The 17572-nt window shown below is 38.2% G+C and overlaps 2 protein-coding genes across 10 annotated transcripts in view; both read left to right on the forward strand.

Moving 5' to 3' along the window:
- Positions 1 to 2476, forward strand: part of phc2b (polyhomeotic homolog 2b (Drosophila)) — a 61810-nt gene extending 59334 nt beyond the window's left edge. For all 9 annotated transcript variants that reach the window (XM_087255298.1, XM_087255300.1, XM_087255299.1 and 6 more), the window contains 1 exon segment: positions 1444 to 2476. In XM_087255298.1, coding sequence (XP_087111424.1) covers positions 1444 to 1598 — 155 coding nt within the window. In that variant the 3' untranslated portion in view covers positions 1599 to 2476.
- Positions 2477 to 7253: 4777 nt separating this feature from the next.
- The window catches only part of cttnbp2nla (CTTNBP2 N-terminal like a), a 42130-nt gene continuing 31811 nt past the window's right edge, over positions 7254 to 17572 (forward strand). Inside the window, exon 1 of the mRNA XM_087257961.1 lies at positions 7254 to 7344. Coding sequence (XP_087114087.1) covers positions 7330 to 7344 — 15 coding nt within the window. The 5' untranslated portion in view covers positions 7254 to 7329. The remainder of the gene's footprint in view (positions 7345 to 17572) is intronic.

Here is a 17572-nt window from a genome sequence, read left to right on the forward strand (position 1 = left end):
ACTTCTCACAACAAGCAGGGGACTTCGAGACCTACCTGAGCTTGAACTCCCCTCTCGCCCTTCTAACTGGAGGGAACCCTGGGCTCGAGAATATTACGAGCTCAGGGCTCTGTCCCAGGACAGCATGCTAATTACGCTATATTGATCATCAGCTAAGTGTGAACTCTTGAAAATAAATATCTGTAGCTCCACCAACTTCCATAAAAAATCCCATTAGTCTTCCTACACTCTCAATATGTTTGTAAATATATTAATGATTTTAAATAAGAATCTAAATTTATTTTTAATGTAGTTTCTATAAATAGAACGTACAACTTCAAATGAAAGTTTATACTTTAAGTCAACTGTGTCTTTCGAAATGATTCAGTTGATTTCCCTCATCCCTTGTGCATCCTCATGGACATTTCTGTCTTTTTTGTTTTTGACGTAGCTATTGTTTCCCTCTATGGACTTGTTTAACTTTTTCAAAATGATACACAGTGGAAATCAAGCCATCAAGTACACAAAGCTCTATATTTGTCAATTTGTCCACTTTATTTATTTACTTTCCTTCAGCTCAGTCCCTTAAACCAGCGCATGAAGGAAACCTACGCCAACACAGGGGGAACATACAAAACTTCACACAGAAATACCAACTGGCCCAGCCGGGACTTGAACCAGCAATCTTCTTGCTTTGAAGCGTCACCACTGAGCCACCATGCCGCTTGTCCAATTTATATATAGTTTATAATATGATTCTCCTTGTAGTTAGTTGGTTTGTTTGTTTACTGGCTTATAACACCGACAAAGTTGTATAGTTTTGGGGGGGAAACAGCACTAAAAGAGTGGACAGGCACTAATGCACCCTATATGAAGCAATACACTTGAAATGTTTTTAAAGACACAACCGTACAACAAGATATATAAGTTTCCACAAAATTATTAAGCAATAAATAAACTAAATTTTAAAATATATTATAAATAGTGGACAACATGGTGGCCCAGTGGTAAGCACTGTCACCTCACAGCAAGAAGGTTGTTGGTTCGAGTCCCGGCTGGGCCAGTTGGCATTACTGTGTGGAGATTGTTCTCCCCTTGTTGGCCTGAGATTCCTTCGAGTGCTTCAGTTTCCCCCCACAGTCCAAAGACATGAGCTATAGGGGAATTGAATAAACAAAATTGGCCTTAGTGTATGTGTGAGTGTTTCCCAGTAATGGGTTGCAACTGGAAGGGCATCCGCTGTATAAAACATATGCTGGATAAGTTGGCGGTTCATTCTGCTGTGGTGACCCCTGATGAAAAAAGCCAAAGGAAACTAAACAAATGGATGAATATTCATAGATAATTAAACCAAAAAGGGGGTCGCCACAGCAGAATGAACCGCCAAGGGGGTAAGATTTTATTAAATTTTTTTTGCTAAAATGATATTTAAGGGTCATTTCATTTGTGTGACTCCACAATTAGGTTGCCAGGAGATTGCAGATGAGTTTCGTGCTCAGGAGATTGATGGACAGGCGCTGCTGCTACTGAAAGAAGACCATCTAATGAGTGCCATGAATATTAAACTGGGACCCGCCCTCAAGATATTCGCTCGCATAAACATGCTGAAAGATTCCTAGCCTTGAAAAGGCAGTACGTGTGTGTTTGTGTCCTCTGATGTCGCGACTACAGCTCCCAACTGCACTACAACAGTTTTTTAAGAACTAATAACAAAAAAAACCTTTAAAAATATTGGGGCTAAAGCCCAAATCCACACCTCCTAAACAGAAGACCTGATGTGACATCAGCTGGAAAAGAAATCGACCCAACTACCTATGAAGAACCGCACAAATAGTGACTTGATGGCATTATTAATCAGTGATTTGACATTAAATTCTGACAGGATTTACCAAGTAGTACCGCTGCTCAGAGGAAATCTTCATATAAATGTTCACCGCAGTCCAAACAGCTAATTTTATCACACACTTGATCACACGTTTCGGCCCAGATATCTCTGGGAATGTACATTTGTCGTTTTCAGGTATGATTTCATCTTATTGTACATGTCAGATGCTTTTTGTACAGTATAACATGTTTAAGTAAATTATTCTTACTTCTGTGTGTGAGTATTTGTAATTGATTCACAACAAACTGGTGCTATTTCACTGTCACATTTACATTGAGAAGACTTGAATAACAGAAGCACAGTAACAAAACATTCAACTTTGAACCTGCAAACGATACATGAAAGGGATCCAGTAAAAAAATAATAATAAAAAAAAACTGTCAACAGCGCCTTATTGAATGTGTGACTCAGATTTGGAGATGCACATTAAACTGTACATGTCTTGGATATTGGGAATGATGCTATGTTTGGTTTTAATCGTGCCTGGATTTGTCATTGTATGTTGCTAGAAAGGATTGTGATGATGGATTGTGTTTTTTTTAGTACAATGCTTTGTGAAATGCCTGTATTTATCAGATGAATGAAATTTGTAATATAACATTTTTTAATGAAGGATTTTGGTCTGTTTTTTATACATACCTTTTCTTATTTTTCCAATTTTCCTTTAATGCATTTACTTTATTCCATATCTAATTTGCATGACGTTATTTACACTGGCCATTTTATTAGGTAGACCTGTCCCAACTACTCGTTGACGCAAATTTTTATTCAGTCAATCACATGGCATCAGAATGGGAAAGAAAGGTGATTTAAGTGACTTTAAATGAGGCATAGTTGTTGGTGCCAGACGGGGTGCTTGGAGTATTTCAGAGACACGCTCAACCATCTTTAGGGTTTACAGAGAATGGTCCGGAAAAGAGAGAATATCCAGTGAGCGGCAGTTCTGTGGGCACAAATGCCTTTTTGATGACAGAGGTCAAAGGAGAATGGCCAAACTGGTTCGAACTGATAGAAAGGCAACAGTAACTCAAAGAACCACTCATTACAACTGAGATATGTAGAAGAGCATCTCCGAACACACAACACGTCCACGTCCACGCCACTCCTGTCAGCTAGGAACATGAAACTGAGGCTTCAATTCACAAAGGCTCACCAAAATTAGACAATAGAAGATTGGGAAAACATTGCCTCGTCTGATGAGACTTGATTTTTACTTTAACATTAGGATGGTAGGGTCAGAACTTGGCGTCAACAACATGAAAGCATGGATCCACCCTGCCTTGGATTAACGGTGCAGGCTGGTGGTGGTGGTGTAATGATGTGGAGGATATTTTCTTGGCACATTTTGGGCCCATTAGTACCAATTGAGCATCACGTCAACGCCACAGCCTACCCGAGTATTGTTGCTGTCCATCTCCATCCCTTTATGATCCCAGTGTACCTATCATCTTCATCCAGCAGGATAATGCGCTGTCATAAAGCGTGAATCATCTTAGACTGTGTTCTTGAACATGACAATGAGTTCAATGTACTCAAAGGGCCTCCAAAGTCACCAGTTCTCAATCCAATAGAGCACCTTTGGGATGTGGTGGATCGAGAGAGTCGCATCATGGATGTGCAGCCGACAAACTGTGTGATGCTATCGTGTTAATATGGACCAAAATCGGAGGAATATTTCTATAATCTTGTTGAATGTATGCCACAAAGAACTAAGACTACACTGAAGCAGGGTTTTTACAAAGATTCTAATGTCAAATTTAATACCATTAAGATTTTAGGACCTATAACACTATCGAAAACGCAAAAAAAGAAAAAAATTCACAAAATGAGTGCCAAAATAAATGTATTCAAATTGAACAGTACTGAAGACAGGTTAGATGCATTATTTAACTACAGGAAAAAAACAAACAAACATCTAAAGGCTGATTTATACTTTTGCCTGGTCCCGCATCGCGCACCGTCGCTGACTACGCTCACCTCAGACGAGGCTCTTTAAAATGACAGGGGAAGTCAATAGAAAGCCAGCGTAAAGTCAGACAGATAAACAGAGAGGTAGGAAGTTTCCAGAACTACGTCATGTCATATTAATATCGTGCAAGATTTTTAAACTAACTATTTATATTATTTTAATAAATTATTTTAATGATTTTAAAGATTTTTATAACCATTCAAGATTTTTTAAAATCAAACTTTGATGCATCACTTGCTTTTGTTCATATCTCGGACAGTTCTACCTATTAAAGATAAATATTAATAACTACAAAACATGGGTTGCTCTACAATTATATTTTTATTATGGAAAGAATAAAAATAAATAAATAAATAAAAAGGTACTTACTAAAAAAATACTGACTTTATTTTATTTTGTCCTCTCCACAATTTACACATTACTGGCTGGTTAGTTTCTGTCCTATACTTATGCTACAAAGGCAATAATGGTCCAACATTCCTGACTATTGTCATCAATAAAGAGAGCAAGAGAGCACATCAGCTTTCAGATTAATTAGCGCACGTATGGCCTATAAAGAGCACATCAGCTTTCAGATTATTCAGCGCACGTACGGCAACCTGACCAACCAAAGGACCCAGGGTCCAACTGACCAGTCAGAGCACACAGGCAAACTGACCGATCAGAGCACCCTAGCACTGTGTCCTAACTTTGCACGATACAGCACCGCAGCACCGCAACACGCAATCGCAGGTGCTCGCTGCAGAGCCATTTGGGGGGAGGTGGGCTCCAGAGAGGGGGAGCATGAGCTGTCGCTCCTCCTCCTGTAAGCTGTTTTAATGCGTACACCAACCCCACCCCTTACCCTACCCCCAGTGACATCACTCGTAGAAGAAGTGCAAAAAAGGTGGAGCTCAAGCTTAGGCTCCCCCTCTCTGGAGCTCACCTCTCCTCGAATGGCTCTGCAGCGAGCACCACTTGGTCTTTTCAGAGTTAAAAGTAGTTTTTGTGCTAACCATCGCGATGACGTGACATTTCGATTATACACACTGTTTCTATTTCTGCGACACATGAGTAAGTTGCGTTGAATGTTTTGTGAAATTGTGAGGGCACGGTGTGAGGCACTTGACCAAACAGTGCACACAGCTACCTCCTGACCAATCAGAGCACCCCCGGCCATCCGGCCGATCAAGAGAGCACATCAGCTTTTAGATTAATCAGTGCAAGTACGGCCCACAAAGAACACATCAGCTCAGTTGTTTGGTTTATGATAATTATTCTGCCCAATTACATTTGGTCCCTTAAAAAGTGGGAGGCATATGCAAACTGATGTAATTCCTACTGCGTTTACCTGATTTGGATGTAAATACCCTCCTATTAAAGCTGCCAGTCTGCAGTTAAAGAACATCTTGTTCGTTTAAATTTAAATCCATGTGTTGGTGTATCGAGCCAAAAATGTTAGAATTGTGTTAATATTCAAATATTTATGAACCTAACTGTATTCTGGATTTATGGATGGGCCCCAAAATAGACAATTTATTGCCAATGCTAAATTTTATGAAAAATTGCATAATCACGCTTATTTCTTACTGAATTAATCATCCTCCAAATTTCATAATAGTGAGAGCTCTGTGCGCGTATGTTTCACCTGTGCTTCCCCCAGGCCTAGCTCAATGTCCTTCAGGTTCACCAGCAGCAGTCTGGATTTCTCCTGCACTCTTGTTTCACCAGTGCTTCTCCCAGGCCCAGCTCAATGTCCTCCAGGTCCTCCAGCAGCAGTGTGGATTTCTCCTGCACTCTTGTTTTACCTCCCAGGCCCAGCTCAATGTCCTCCAGCAGCAGTGTGGATTTCTGGTTGACTGCAGTCCAGCATGGTGTTGAGGAGTTGAGCATGTTCCGTCTCCAAACACTGTGTCACTGCTTTAGTGTTGTAGTCAGCACGATATCATCCTGCATCATCCACTCTAGAGCCTCGTGATAAGGGTAAACCATGGTGGACATCAACACCCTATAAAACACACACCTGCTAAGAAAAAAAAAAACACAAACCCATCAACGTCATGCCATCTTACAGAGCTCACCATAAATGAACTGAACTACTTTGAGCTCAACATAACAATAAAACTTTATCAAGTTTGAAAAAAAAAAAGGATAAATAAATGATTACTGTATTTTTATTTTGGGGTAAACTGTCCCTGTAACCCTTGTGTACTGTTCAAATTAACTAGCCTTTCATTAGGTTTCATTAGGTTTTTGTCTCATCGACTTCCACTATAACCACACTATTTGATTGCAAAGTAGAACTGCACGATATTGGAAAAATCTGACATTTAGTTTTTCTGCGATAAATATTGCAACATGTTTGCTACAAAACTTGAAAATGACTATTTGGAAAGAATTTATTAAATTAAATTGATTGGGGTAATTCTGTAGGGAAGTTATTTATAGGTAAATTGTAATACACAAATTACAAGCATATAGAAAAGAGCAAAGGTAAGTGACGGATAAGTGTGATAAACAGTGTTTTATGGATTTCAGGGCAGTCAAATAGTATTCAGATACAGGGTTTTAAAAAATATATAATGTAAAATAACATCACAACCATGTACTGTATAAATAATGCAGTAAAATACAAGGTTACAAATGGTAAACTTTCTTGTGACTTTCAACTTGAGCAAAAAAATTTATGTAAGGTTTCAAATTCATTTATTATTAAAGTTCAGAGATATCACTTATTTACCTCAGGAGTTTCCCTAAATGAAACGGTGAAAGTAAACATTACCATGAACATCTAAATAAAGGAATAAACACATTAAGAGTTGGTTGTTTGCTGAAATTCGTTTTAAAATCTAGTATATTTGTAATGTTTTTATGCAAAGTATATATTTTGAAGAGGGGGGAAACAATAAATCATTGTTTGAGTGCTGTATAATGTTTAAATAATTTCCATTTAAAACGCGTGAAGGTCACGTGACCATCAGGAAGAATGCAGCATCCCATTTGACTTTGGGACAAGGAAACCGGAACTGCTAAAATGCTGTGTCGCTTCTGGGTTTTTGCATACAAATTGACGTCATTGTTCCCAAATCTTAGAATTACAATAAAACACCACTAGGTGGCACACATGTATTTCATCAAAGTTACAACCATCTCGTCTGCATTTTTTTCACATTCACGATCAATTTTATAGTGGTTGTTTTGTTGGTGATACTTTAATACTACAAGTACTCTCAAAAATCCGCCATAATCTCTCCATGTTTAAGTCAAGATAACAACAAAGTGTGTTTTCTGAAGTCTTACCGCTGCACAAAGAATCTTACAGAAACTGAACTTTTTAAGTCCCGCCTCCTCAGTCTGGCTCTAGTTTCTCATTGGTAATTTCCCCTGAAACACTCCCACCTTATTGGCTGTTTAATGTGTCTGTTTGCGTTCCTGCACAGCAGATGAACTTCGCTGAAGCCGATTTTTAACAACGGTGCTGCTCGATGAGCGATATTGGAAACTGATCAACCCTGGCATGGCACCCACAACGGTGAGAATCTGCTCTTTATAACATTCATAGTTTGGGATACACAGCAGAAAAGATTAATATGACAGGAGTAGATGCAGATTGTACTAATAGTTAATGTTTTTATAGTTTTAAATCGCCGACAGTTTTGACAGCAACTGTTTAAACCAGTCTCAATCAATGCAACGCACACAAACTCTCCATGAACGGGGTTTGTTAAGTTATATGAGCTGTAAAGTTATATGAAAAATGTAAACCCTAAAACTTAGTCGAGACATCGGTTATAAAACGGAAAACAGCTGCAATTTTCGTTGATGTGGATAACTGTTAAAGACCCAAAACGTAAGGAACTGTCCACAGCACAGACATGCATCGTTTATAGGCATCATATATCTTTCTCTTCTTCCAGAGTCAGATGAAGCCTAAACAAAAAGCTGCCAGAATATATATGATGCCCAAAACTGCAGTCTAGATAGCACACTGACGCTAGATTCTGAATATTTAAAGTTTTAACATATCTTTTATCAAAGATAATAGATTTTTAAAGTTTAGTAGCAAATATATTCTGACTTATTCAAGAAATATAACATATGAGCTGACATTAGGTTGGATAGATGTTGTGTCATATCATATTTAAATTTCATAATTGTATGAAGTGGAGTACAAATTATAGTTTAGTAGAAATCTTAAAAATGTACTATTAAAATAAACCTATTTGAATATTAAAAATGATTTTTTAACAAACTGAAATATAATTTTTTTTTGTGATATCAATCTCGAATTTGAAACAATTTGATAAGAATAAAGATATGTGTCAAATCAAATTCGCAATAAAAAACCATTAAACTTTTATTATTTACTTATTTATTTATTTGACAATCTGCCAAGTGTGTACACTTTTAAAACATAATCTAACAAATTTAGGATCTGTGACAGTTTAAGTTGCAGGTCATATATGAATTAATACTACTGCATACACATAATTTAACACCACAAACTTGCCATACAAAATATAGTCGTAGTAGTGTATATAACAGTATATTTGCATGCATAAAATAAATCGATTAGTAAATTTGTCACTGCCATATGAAGTACACCATATAAAGTGCCTAGCATAATTGAGTACACTCCATTTTGAAAATAAATATTTTTATCAATTTCTCAGTGAATATAGGCAATAGATTTTGGTGCATTTAAACAAAACAGATTTATTAAACAGATATATTTATTCAAATCATATTTTAGTCACTTAACATATTTAGAAATTGAAAGATAATACAATTAAATTTAAGCAAAACATTACAAAAAACATGACAACCCACTAAATTTCAGCAAAATTTTTCAATTTTTTGATTCTCTTGATTATTCCTTTTTTTAAAAAAAATATTTTTCTCTAACATACACATTTGGGTTTGCTAGTTTTGGACTGCTTTCGTAAGTTAGTTTGTTAGATGACTTCAGTACTGGCTAATCTAATGTATATGCACACTTATAATATTGTATAGCTTCCTATAAAAATATGATATTTAAAAGATATATTTGTGAGGGGTGCACTTATTTATGCTGAGCACTGTATATGCTTAAAAACATTAAATATTACACTTCATACTCTCTACAGCTGATCACATCAACAGGCAGTTGACATTGGGCCATCTGTTTTTGTAGCTCGCGAGCAGCTTGAGGATTAAATTAATTACCCTCTGACATGTCGGCTGAGCTTGGACCCAAACACTGAATGCTTCAGTCTAGCTCCGGGGAGAAATGCTGGGTAATTTAAGAAGCATTTGGGGCTGACGCTGAATGCTGTAGCACCCTTTAATTCAAAAAGGCATGGGCATCGTTAAAGAGGAAATGCCAAATTAGTCAACCATGAAGAACACCATTGGCTAATCCTCATGTGCACATGAAAGAAGGCTTTTGTAGATTTATAAAGAGATCTAACAATGTTTTGACCTTTTTTTATCATCACCTTAGAAGGTTTCATTTTTAAGCTTTAGGGGAGTCCAGCTCACACACATGTGGTTTTGTTTGATTAAAATGATTTTTATTTCTCTGTCAGTGTGTTTAATCTTGATTAAGTGTAAAGCTGCGGTCACACTGGGCTTTTCCTCCCATAGACTTCCATTCATACGCACGCGAATACATCAGACCGGAAACGCAGGGTCATTGCATTGAGTTTCGCAGTTTGCTGCGGTGCAAAGTTCAAGCTTGGGGAACTCTGACCTGCGAAATCGCATCGGATCAAAACATGACCTCTCTGGACAGAAATTTAAAATATAGTGCTATCGCTCGCTTTTTTAATGCCTAATAATCTTGTTTATTCCCGCCCCTTTTCGCAGCCCCGCACAACGAATTTCGCACACACAAACTCTAGTGCAGGGGTCACCAACATGGTGCCCACAAGCACCAGGTAGCCAACAAGGATTACATGAGTTGCCCACAGGCCTGTTCTAAAAATAGCTCACCATTGCACCACATACCAGTAAGCTGAATCTAGTATTTTTTGAAGCTATTCTTTTTAAATCACACCTGCATTGGTGTAAAATTTGTTAATGACATTAGGGTATATATATATATATATAAAAAAAAGCTAAAACTATTTCAGACAAATAAAGTGTTGTATATTGATATTTCTGTTTCTTACCTTGTTAAATCATTATTGTGAGAAATCATTAACATGATCAGTGTCTTCACAAAGATGAATATCATTAATCATTAATAATAACAACATATAATTAAAAGTAAATTAAGAAAAAATGTTATTTAAGAAGTGTGTATCAAACTGGTTGCCCTTCACAATAATTGGTACCCAAGAAGTAGCTCTCAGTTTCAAAAAGGCTGGTGACCCCAGCTCTAGTGTGACCGTAGCTTGAATCTGCACAGCAAATGAGTGAACCAACTGTTCGAATGATGTGGTTTGACTTAAATATGAACCAAAACATGACATGACATCTGAAGATGCCACCAAGAAGCAAAACTATGGCTGTGTCCGAAATCGCATACTTCCATACTATATAGTAGAGTTGTCGCGATACCATTAATTAATCTTACAATTCTATACCAGCTGTAGTATCACAATACCAAGTAGTATTGCGATACTATAATTCATAACCGAAATTATAAAGAAAATTGTCAGAGATACTATATTTTATGTTATAATAGGCCGACTTGAATTTAATTCATAATTTCCTTCAGGGGCGATGCTGTGGTGCAGTAGGTAGTGCTGTTGCCTCACAGCAAAAAGGTCACTGGTTCAAGCCTCAGATGGATCAGTTGACGTTTCTGTGTGGAGTTTGCATGTTCTCCCCGCGTCCGCGTGGGTTTTCTCCGGGTGCTCCGGTTTCCCCCTGCAGTCCAAAGACATGTGGAACAGGTGAATTGGGTAGGCTAAATTGTCCATAGTGTATGAGTGTGTATGAATGTTCCCCAGAGATGGGTTGCAGCTGGAAGGGCATTCGCTGCGTAAAACATGTGCTGGAGAAGTTGGTGGTTCATTCCGCTGTGGCGACCCCGGATTAATTAAGGGACTAAGCTGAAAAGAAAATGAATGAATTTCCTTCAGGCCAAAAAGAATTATTTGCACCTCACTTCACCTAAAATTTGTTCATTTTTCTTTTTTTTTTTGTTTATTTTGTAAATAACTGACCAACAAAAATACTTTAAAATAAAGATACAAATTATACCAAATGAAATTTGTTACAAAAGAGCTATTTTTCAACAAAAATAGGCTATATGGAGTGGTCAGAAATTGTTTTAATGTTTCCTGTTGCTATTTTGGGTTTTTCATCTTTTTTTTTTTCAGTCTTATCAGGCAACAATCCAAAGCAATTCAAAGTTTCACTTTGTGATTCGTTCTTTTTAAGAGATTATTGCGGTCACTAAAAAATATTAACAGGAACAGAAATGAACCAATTTAGATGGCCGTTCAAACTGAAGTGTTAGAAAACGTGCAATTGGCTACCATGAAATGCTTGAATTCTACAGTTTTGCAACCTTAAAGGGCTCTACAGACTATTAAAATAAAAAGGTTTATTGTTGCACAAATGTGTGAGCATTTTAGTGTCTTTTTCACATGCAACATTTATCTATTGTAGATAAAACCATTAATGACAATAATACCGTTTACAGACTACAGTGACACCACCAGTATTTTGGAGGCACAGGGCCCTATCATACACCTAGCGCAAGGCGCGACGCAATAGTTGTTTACTAGTTTCAGCTTGGCGCAAGAGTCGTTTTGACGTTTAGCAGCACACTGTTTAAATAGCAAATGCTGTTGCGCTCATATGTGGGCCGTAGGCGTTCTAGTCTAAAAAAAAGGTGGGCGTGTTGAGACGCATTCCTGGTGCGTTGCTATTTTAAGGAACTATAATAGACTGTTCAATAGACCAGATCAAAGCTGGTCTACAGTCCAGCACAGAGCGCGTTGGTTAGCCTCGCTTGTATTAACACTGCTAAATACACACAGGATGTAAAGCAATACAAAAATATATTTACATATGAAAAAGAATTAAAGGGTTAAAATATTACAAAAATTATTATTTTCTAGCCTACGTAAATATAAAAACCATAGTTTCATGCCTTCTTCATCTCAGGGGGCTTTTTCAATTTATTCATGACAATTTGCTTTTTTATAATGTTATTATTATTGGCAGTATTATTTATTATATGCATATTTATATTTGTTTTATTAAAAACAAGCTTAGATTTGTCCACCTGTCAGGTTTTAGATTATGGGTTGCAGCTGGAAGGGCATCCGCTGCATAAAACGTATGCTGGATAAGTTGGCGGTTTATTCTGCTGTGGTGACCCCAGATTAATAAAGGGACCAAGCCAAAAAGAAAATGGATGTATGCAAATACAACAAACAAGGCTAGCACTACAAACAGCATTGTTTTGGTTGTTCAGTAAGTTCTGTCGCAAAAGTTACATCATAAAGACAATATGGTTTGTTGGTTTTTAGTGTTAAAAATGGCAGAATGAATGCTAAGCTAACGACATAAATGTACAGTATCATTTTTATTTTTGGTCCAAACCTAAAAGATCTAAACTTTTAAGTATGAAAAAAGCCGATTGATTTCTGATTTTTACACTTCTATAGATCTTAAAGAGTAATTTTAAACTGATTTTTTTAGGATTTTATAAAAGATGAACAAAGTTGTGAAATTAGCATGTCTATAAAGTAAGGCTTTGCGCAACAACACGCTTCAAATTAGCGCCGTTTGAATGGGTAAACCACAAACCATGAAAGCTTTCTTGCATACTCGTGGCCTCAGATCCACTTTTCAGGCAATTCCCATTGGTGCACAATACATCAAAAGAAACCTGACTACTATTAATAAGGATACACTCTAGCTAAAGGTTACACAACAAAGATGAAGGAGAGAATCTGAATTTGTGCACTCAATAGTACAGTAATATGATTTATGAGAGCTCTGACGTGGAAGACAAGCTTCCAGATTTCAGCACAGTAGCTGGACGTCTTCCGGCTCTGGGCTTATTATGTAACACTCAGAGACTCCTCCGTGATTTCATGATGTGGAAAGTTAGGCTAGCAACCACACAAAATCACAACATGCAGTGCTATTAGACGCAAGTGGGGTCAGAGCAAAAGAAATCAAGATTCAGTTTCAGAAGATTACTTCAGTTGAGGCTTGCAGCGCAGGGTCAAAGCATTTATAGTATAAGAAAACTGAAATCCGATGCTTTCAGGGTTGTCCTTGTGACATTACTCAGTATTTGGAAGCAAGTCCTGAGAGAGGAATTTCAGTCAATCTCACTCTGCCAACAAGAAGTCTCTAACTGTCTATCAATAGTAAATTGGTTTGCTTTAGCTTTGATGTATGACAGAGACTTTGACTCATAAGTATGAAAAGGAAAAAATGACTTTTTCTTTTGCTCTGAACTGCACAGAAAGAAAGCCAACATGAGAATGGGAGTTACAGAGAACGCAGCTTTGATCTACTGTATAGCCATTATGTTCTCGGACAAGCCTGTTAACCCTTTGTTTGCTCCAGGAGGGCTTGCTTGAAGTAAATTGCCTTTGATGAGGCATAAATGGCTGCTAACAAACCGGTCAGAGACAGAGAGAGACCTAGCAATGTGTTGGGTTTTAATTGATGCTGTCCGTTTAGTGCTATGTATGTACAAAAGAATATAGCATTAAAAATGTATTATTTTGTCTGTCATTATCTTCTATGGTGATATTTTCAAGGGGACCTTTTAAGCTAAAACCACTTTATAAAGTTTTTAAACACAGTTGTGTGTCAACAGTGTGTGAATATAGCCAACTTCTAATTTATGATACAAAAAATGAATGCTGCGGAAACAGTTTGATTCAGGGTGCTTTCACACCTGTGAATCGATTCAGTTGGTCCGAAACAGAGATTACAAATGTTACATTGTTGCTCTTTGCTCTTGGAGCGGTTCGCTTTCACACTGCAAAGTTTCTATTCGGACCAAAAGAGCTAAAACAAGTCACGTGCGAGTAAACTCTCCTTACATTGGTCAGAGTGTCAGGCTTTATTTTGCAGCGTCCTGCTAAGCTGTCAGGAGAGGTGGTGGTTTGGTGGTGATTGACAGGGTGCGCGCGCGTGACGTGTCTAAGAAGAGATCCGGTGGGGAGGGGTTAGGGTGCGCGACGTAGCTTATTTGAGGATCGGGGGGGAGACGCAAGATTACCGGGAGATCATCACTCGTTTGCGGGCATCCGGAGACTCGCGAAACTTCCCGCCCTACTCATAATCCTCTCTTCATATAGCCGTAAGCCTTATACATATCCATAAAACATTGTGATATAACCGCGCTCGGATCGGATCACTTTCTCACTGCAATCGAACCGCTCCAGGGTTCATTTCAATCGAGCCGAGACCACCTCATTCAAGCGATCTCGGAGCGATTACTTTGGCGCTGAACAGAGCGCGATTGCCCTGTTCACATATGCCAAACGAACCGCGCTAACTGGGCAAACGAGATACGTTCCGAAACAAAAGTGTAGGTGTGAAAGCACCCTTACATTCTCACTTAAAATCAGAGGGTAAAAGCCCCGCCCATTAGTGACAATCTCTCCGTCATTATCATAGAAGGTTAGTCCTGTTTTTAAATCTGCCACTATATGCTGACACAAAGACATTTGCAGCTCTGCCCTTTTTTAAAAAAAAAAAAGAGCACGATCTCATTTGAATTTAAAGTGACAGTCACCAAAACTGCACAATTAAGGTTGGTTTGTACTTTAAGGCACCTGCCTTGTGTGTAGTCATGCAATTATACTTCTATGAGCTATTTGTGTTGCTCTGCAATAACACTTCGAAAGTGCTAGCTGGCAGTCGGCTGTGTGGAGTTTCTTCGTGGGTGTTTTGTTTTTTCTAAACGCTACCTTAAATGTGCAATTAGCTAAAACTCACTCATTCAGAGGCGGGAACTGGCAGACATGCATCAACTTTAATCATAAGGTAAACACTAGGACTGTGCGATTAATCGAAAAGGAATCGCAATTGCAATTTGAAACATTGCGATTAGCTAATCGCAAGAGGCTGTGATATGAAATTTATATGTATTATTTAATTTTCCCTTCCCAGAGCAAATGCATGACTCGTCTGTGTGTGACAGACTTACTAGCCAATTGAGTGAGCACACTTTCATTCTGCCCAATCAGAATTGCGCAACCGAACTATGCGGAGCGCCCACAAAAACAGGAAAGTGTGGACAATTGGAATGATGGCGTCTGCTGCTTACATTAATAGACAAATTAATATTAATGAAAAACAGGACATCGGTAATATGGGAATGTTTTGGTTTCAAAGTCACATACGCTGAACAAAAACAGGTCATTTTTTAAGAAATGTCGCAGAATTGTTGCCATGGCTTACAGATTATTACTACAAAAATTACATTGCAAATCAAATCTCAATATCTGTCAGAAAAATTATTAGATGTTTTCCCTGAACTGCACAGCTGTAGTAAACAAAAAAACAAAAGTTTCAATCTGGAGCTTCTTCACAGGACTCGACACTTGTAAACTATCTCGCAGCCATCACCACCGCCCACATTTGTCACAGCTACCAAGCTGACCAATCACAGAGCTTGCGCTACACGTCATTTACATTTTTCATGAGGTGCGCGTCAGTGTTAGCTTCAGCATAAGCGACTGCACAAAGGCTGTGCCAGACTATAAGTGTGCACTTGACGCAGAAGTATAAATTTGCCTTTACGATCAAAGTATAAAAGGGGCAGATTCAAAGAGCTATAAAAGTAGTGTGTAGTTTTGTGTGTTATTTTTTTGGTTTATCTGAAACTTCACATACACACTTTAGAGACTTATTATACAGCTTGTGAAAAGGGGCATAATAAGTCATTTTTAAACTCTACATTTTTCACTCTAAAATGCTTGGTTGTTGTAACCAAAATATAGACAAATTTAATGTTATTTTTGTCAATTCAGTTAAAATGACTCTTTTAACCCAAAGGCTGGGTTTTTTCCATATTTGACTCAAGATTATATCGACCCTGCATCATTTAGAGTGTAATATTTCACGCAATACAAAAGTTTGTTGAACATAAGATACATCTTAACAAATGTAAAATACTTTCGTGTGTGTATGTGAGAAATATTCCTGGAATTGGTTTTCATGTGTGTGCAGTGGTAATAAAAACATTTGCCTGCCTCATCTATACCGAAGCACTTGTCGTACAATATACCAATCAAAAGTCTTGTCGTCAATCCCAGAACAACAAATAATAACATGACTTCTAATTGATCATTTGGAAAAGTGGCAGAAGGTAGATTTTTCTGATGTATCTTCTATTGAACTGCATCCCAATCATCATATATACTGCAGAAGACCTGTTGGAACCTGCATGACCCAAGATTCATAGAAATCACATAGAAGTTCTGTGAAGAAAAAAATCATGGTTTGGGGTTACATTCAGTGTTTGGACGTGTGAGAGATCTGCAGAGTGGATGGCAACGACAACAGCCTGAGGTATCAAGACATTTGTGCTGCCCATTACATTACAAACCATAGGAGAGGGCAAATTCTTCAGCAGGATAGCGCTCCTTCTCATACTTCAGCCTCCACATCTAGTTCCTGAAAGCAAAGATCAAGGTACTCCAGGACTGGCCAGCTCAGCCACCAGACATGAACACTATTGAGCATGTCTGGGGTATGATGGAAGAGGCATTGGCAATAAATCCGAAGAAGTTATTTGAGTCATAGCAGAGATATATGGATGCAGTCCTCCAAGCCTATGGGAGTCATACAGAATATTAATTGTGTCCACTGCACCATGACTATATTTTTTCTATCCTGTAGATTATTTCTGTTAAGTGAAAAGACTTTTGTCTAAGCAAAGTCAGACCTAAAGGCTGATTTATACTTCTGCGTCAAACGCGGGCGTATGCTACGGCGCTGACGCATAGCCCTTCGCCGTGGCCATCAATGACGTGCACCTCTCAAAAAATGTAACTACACGTCGCAACGACGCGTAGCGTAAGCTCTGTGATTGGTCGGCTTGGTAGCGCTGACGAGTCTGGGCGGGACCGAGAGCCGCGCGAATGGCTCCGGATGGAAAGTTTTGTTTTGTGTTTACCTCATAGTTAAAGTTGTTGCACGTCCACCGGTTCCTGCCTCAAAATGAGCGAGTTTGAGCCACTTGTACATCCCGGAAGTGTTCAGGAAAAGCAAAAAAGCAGAGAAGAAACTCGACACAGAGGAACATTAACACCTCACTGCCAACTAGCGTTTCGGAAGTGTTAATGCAGACCAACAGAGACAGCGCAGAAGTATAAATGCACAGCCACGCGCGTTTCCTGCCGGTCACTTGACGCAGAAGAATAAACCAGGCTTAAGTGTCCTAATGAAATAATTAAAAATCAGGGCATGATCATATTTTATTTTGGTCAAATTAGCGTAATCTAGAGGCATTTGCCTTTCTTAGCCACTACTGACACCTAATGATCAACTAGAAGTCACATTATTATTTCTTGTTCCTAAAACTTGGATAGGCGACAAGACTTTTGTCTTGTAGTGAATACCAAAAAAAGATTAAGTGCATCTGTTTACTGTGGGTTTGCAGTGTTTATTTAATTATACTGTGCACTGAATAAGCAACACATTGTAGCACATTGAGAACGCAGCAGACTCATGCACTCATTTGGTCTGCAGATGGCAAGGAAAGGCAGGCTTGGATGTTATTTTTTTTGACTGCATGTATTCCAAACAGTTTATTCTAAATTTTGAAATAGCTTTGCTTC

This window comes from Danio rerio, chromosome 6 (genome assembly GCF_052040795.2).
Source record: "Danio rerio strain M-AB ecotype USA chromosome 6, GRCz13ab, whole genome shotgun sequence".
In the NCBI taxonomy this organism is placed as follows: Eukaryota; Metazoa; Chordata; class Actinopteri; order Cypriniformes; family Danionidae; genus Danio; species Danio rerio.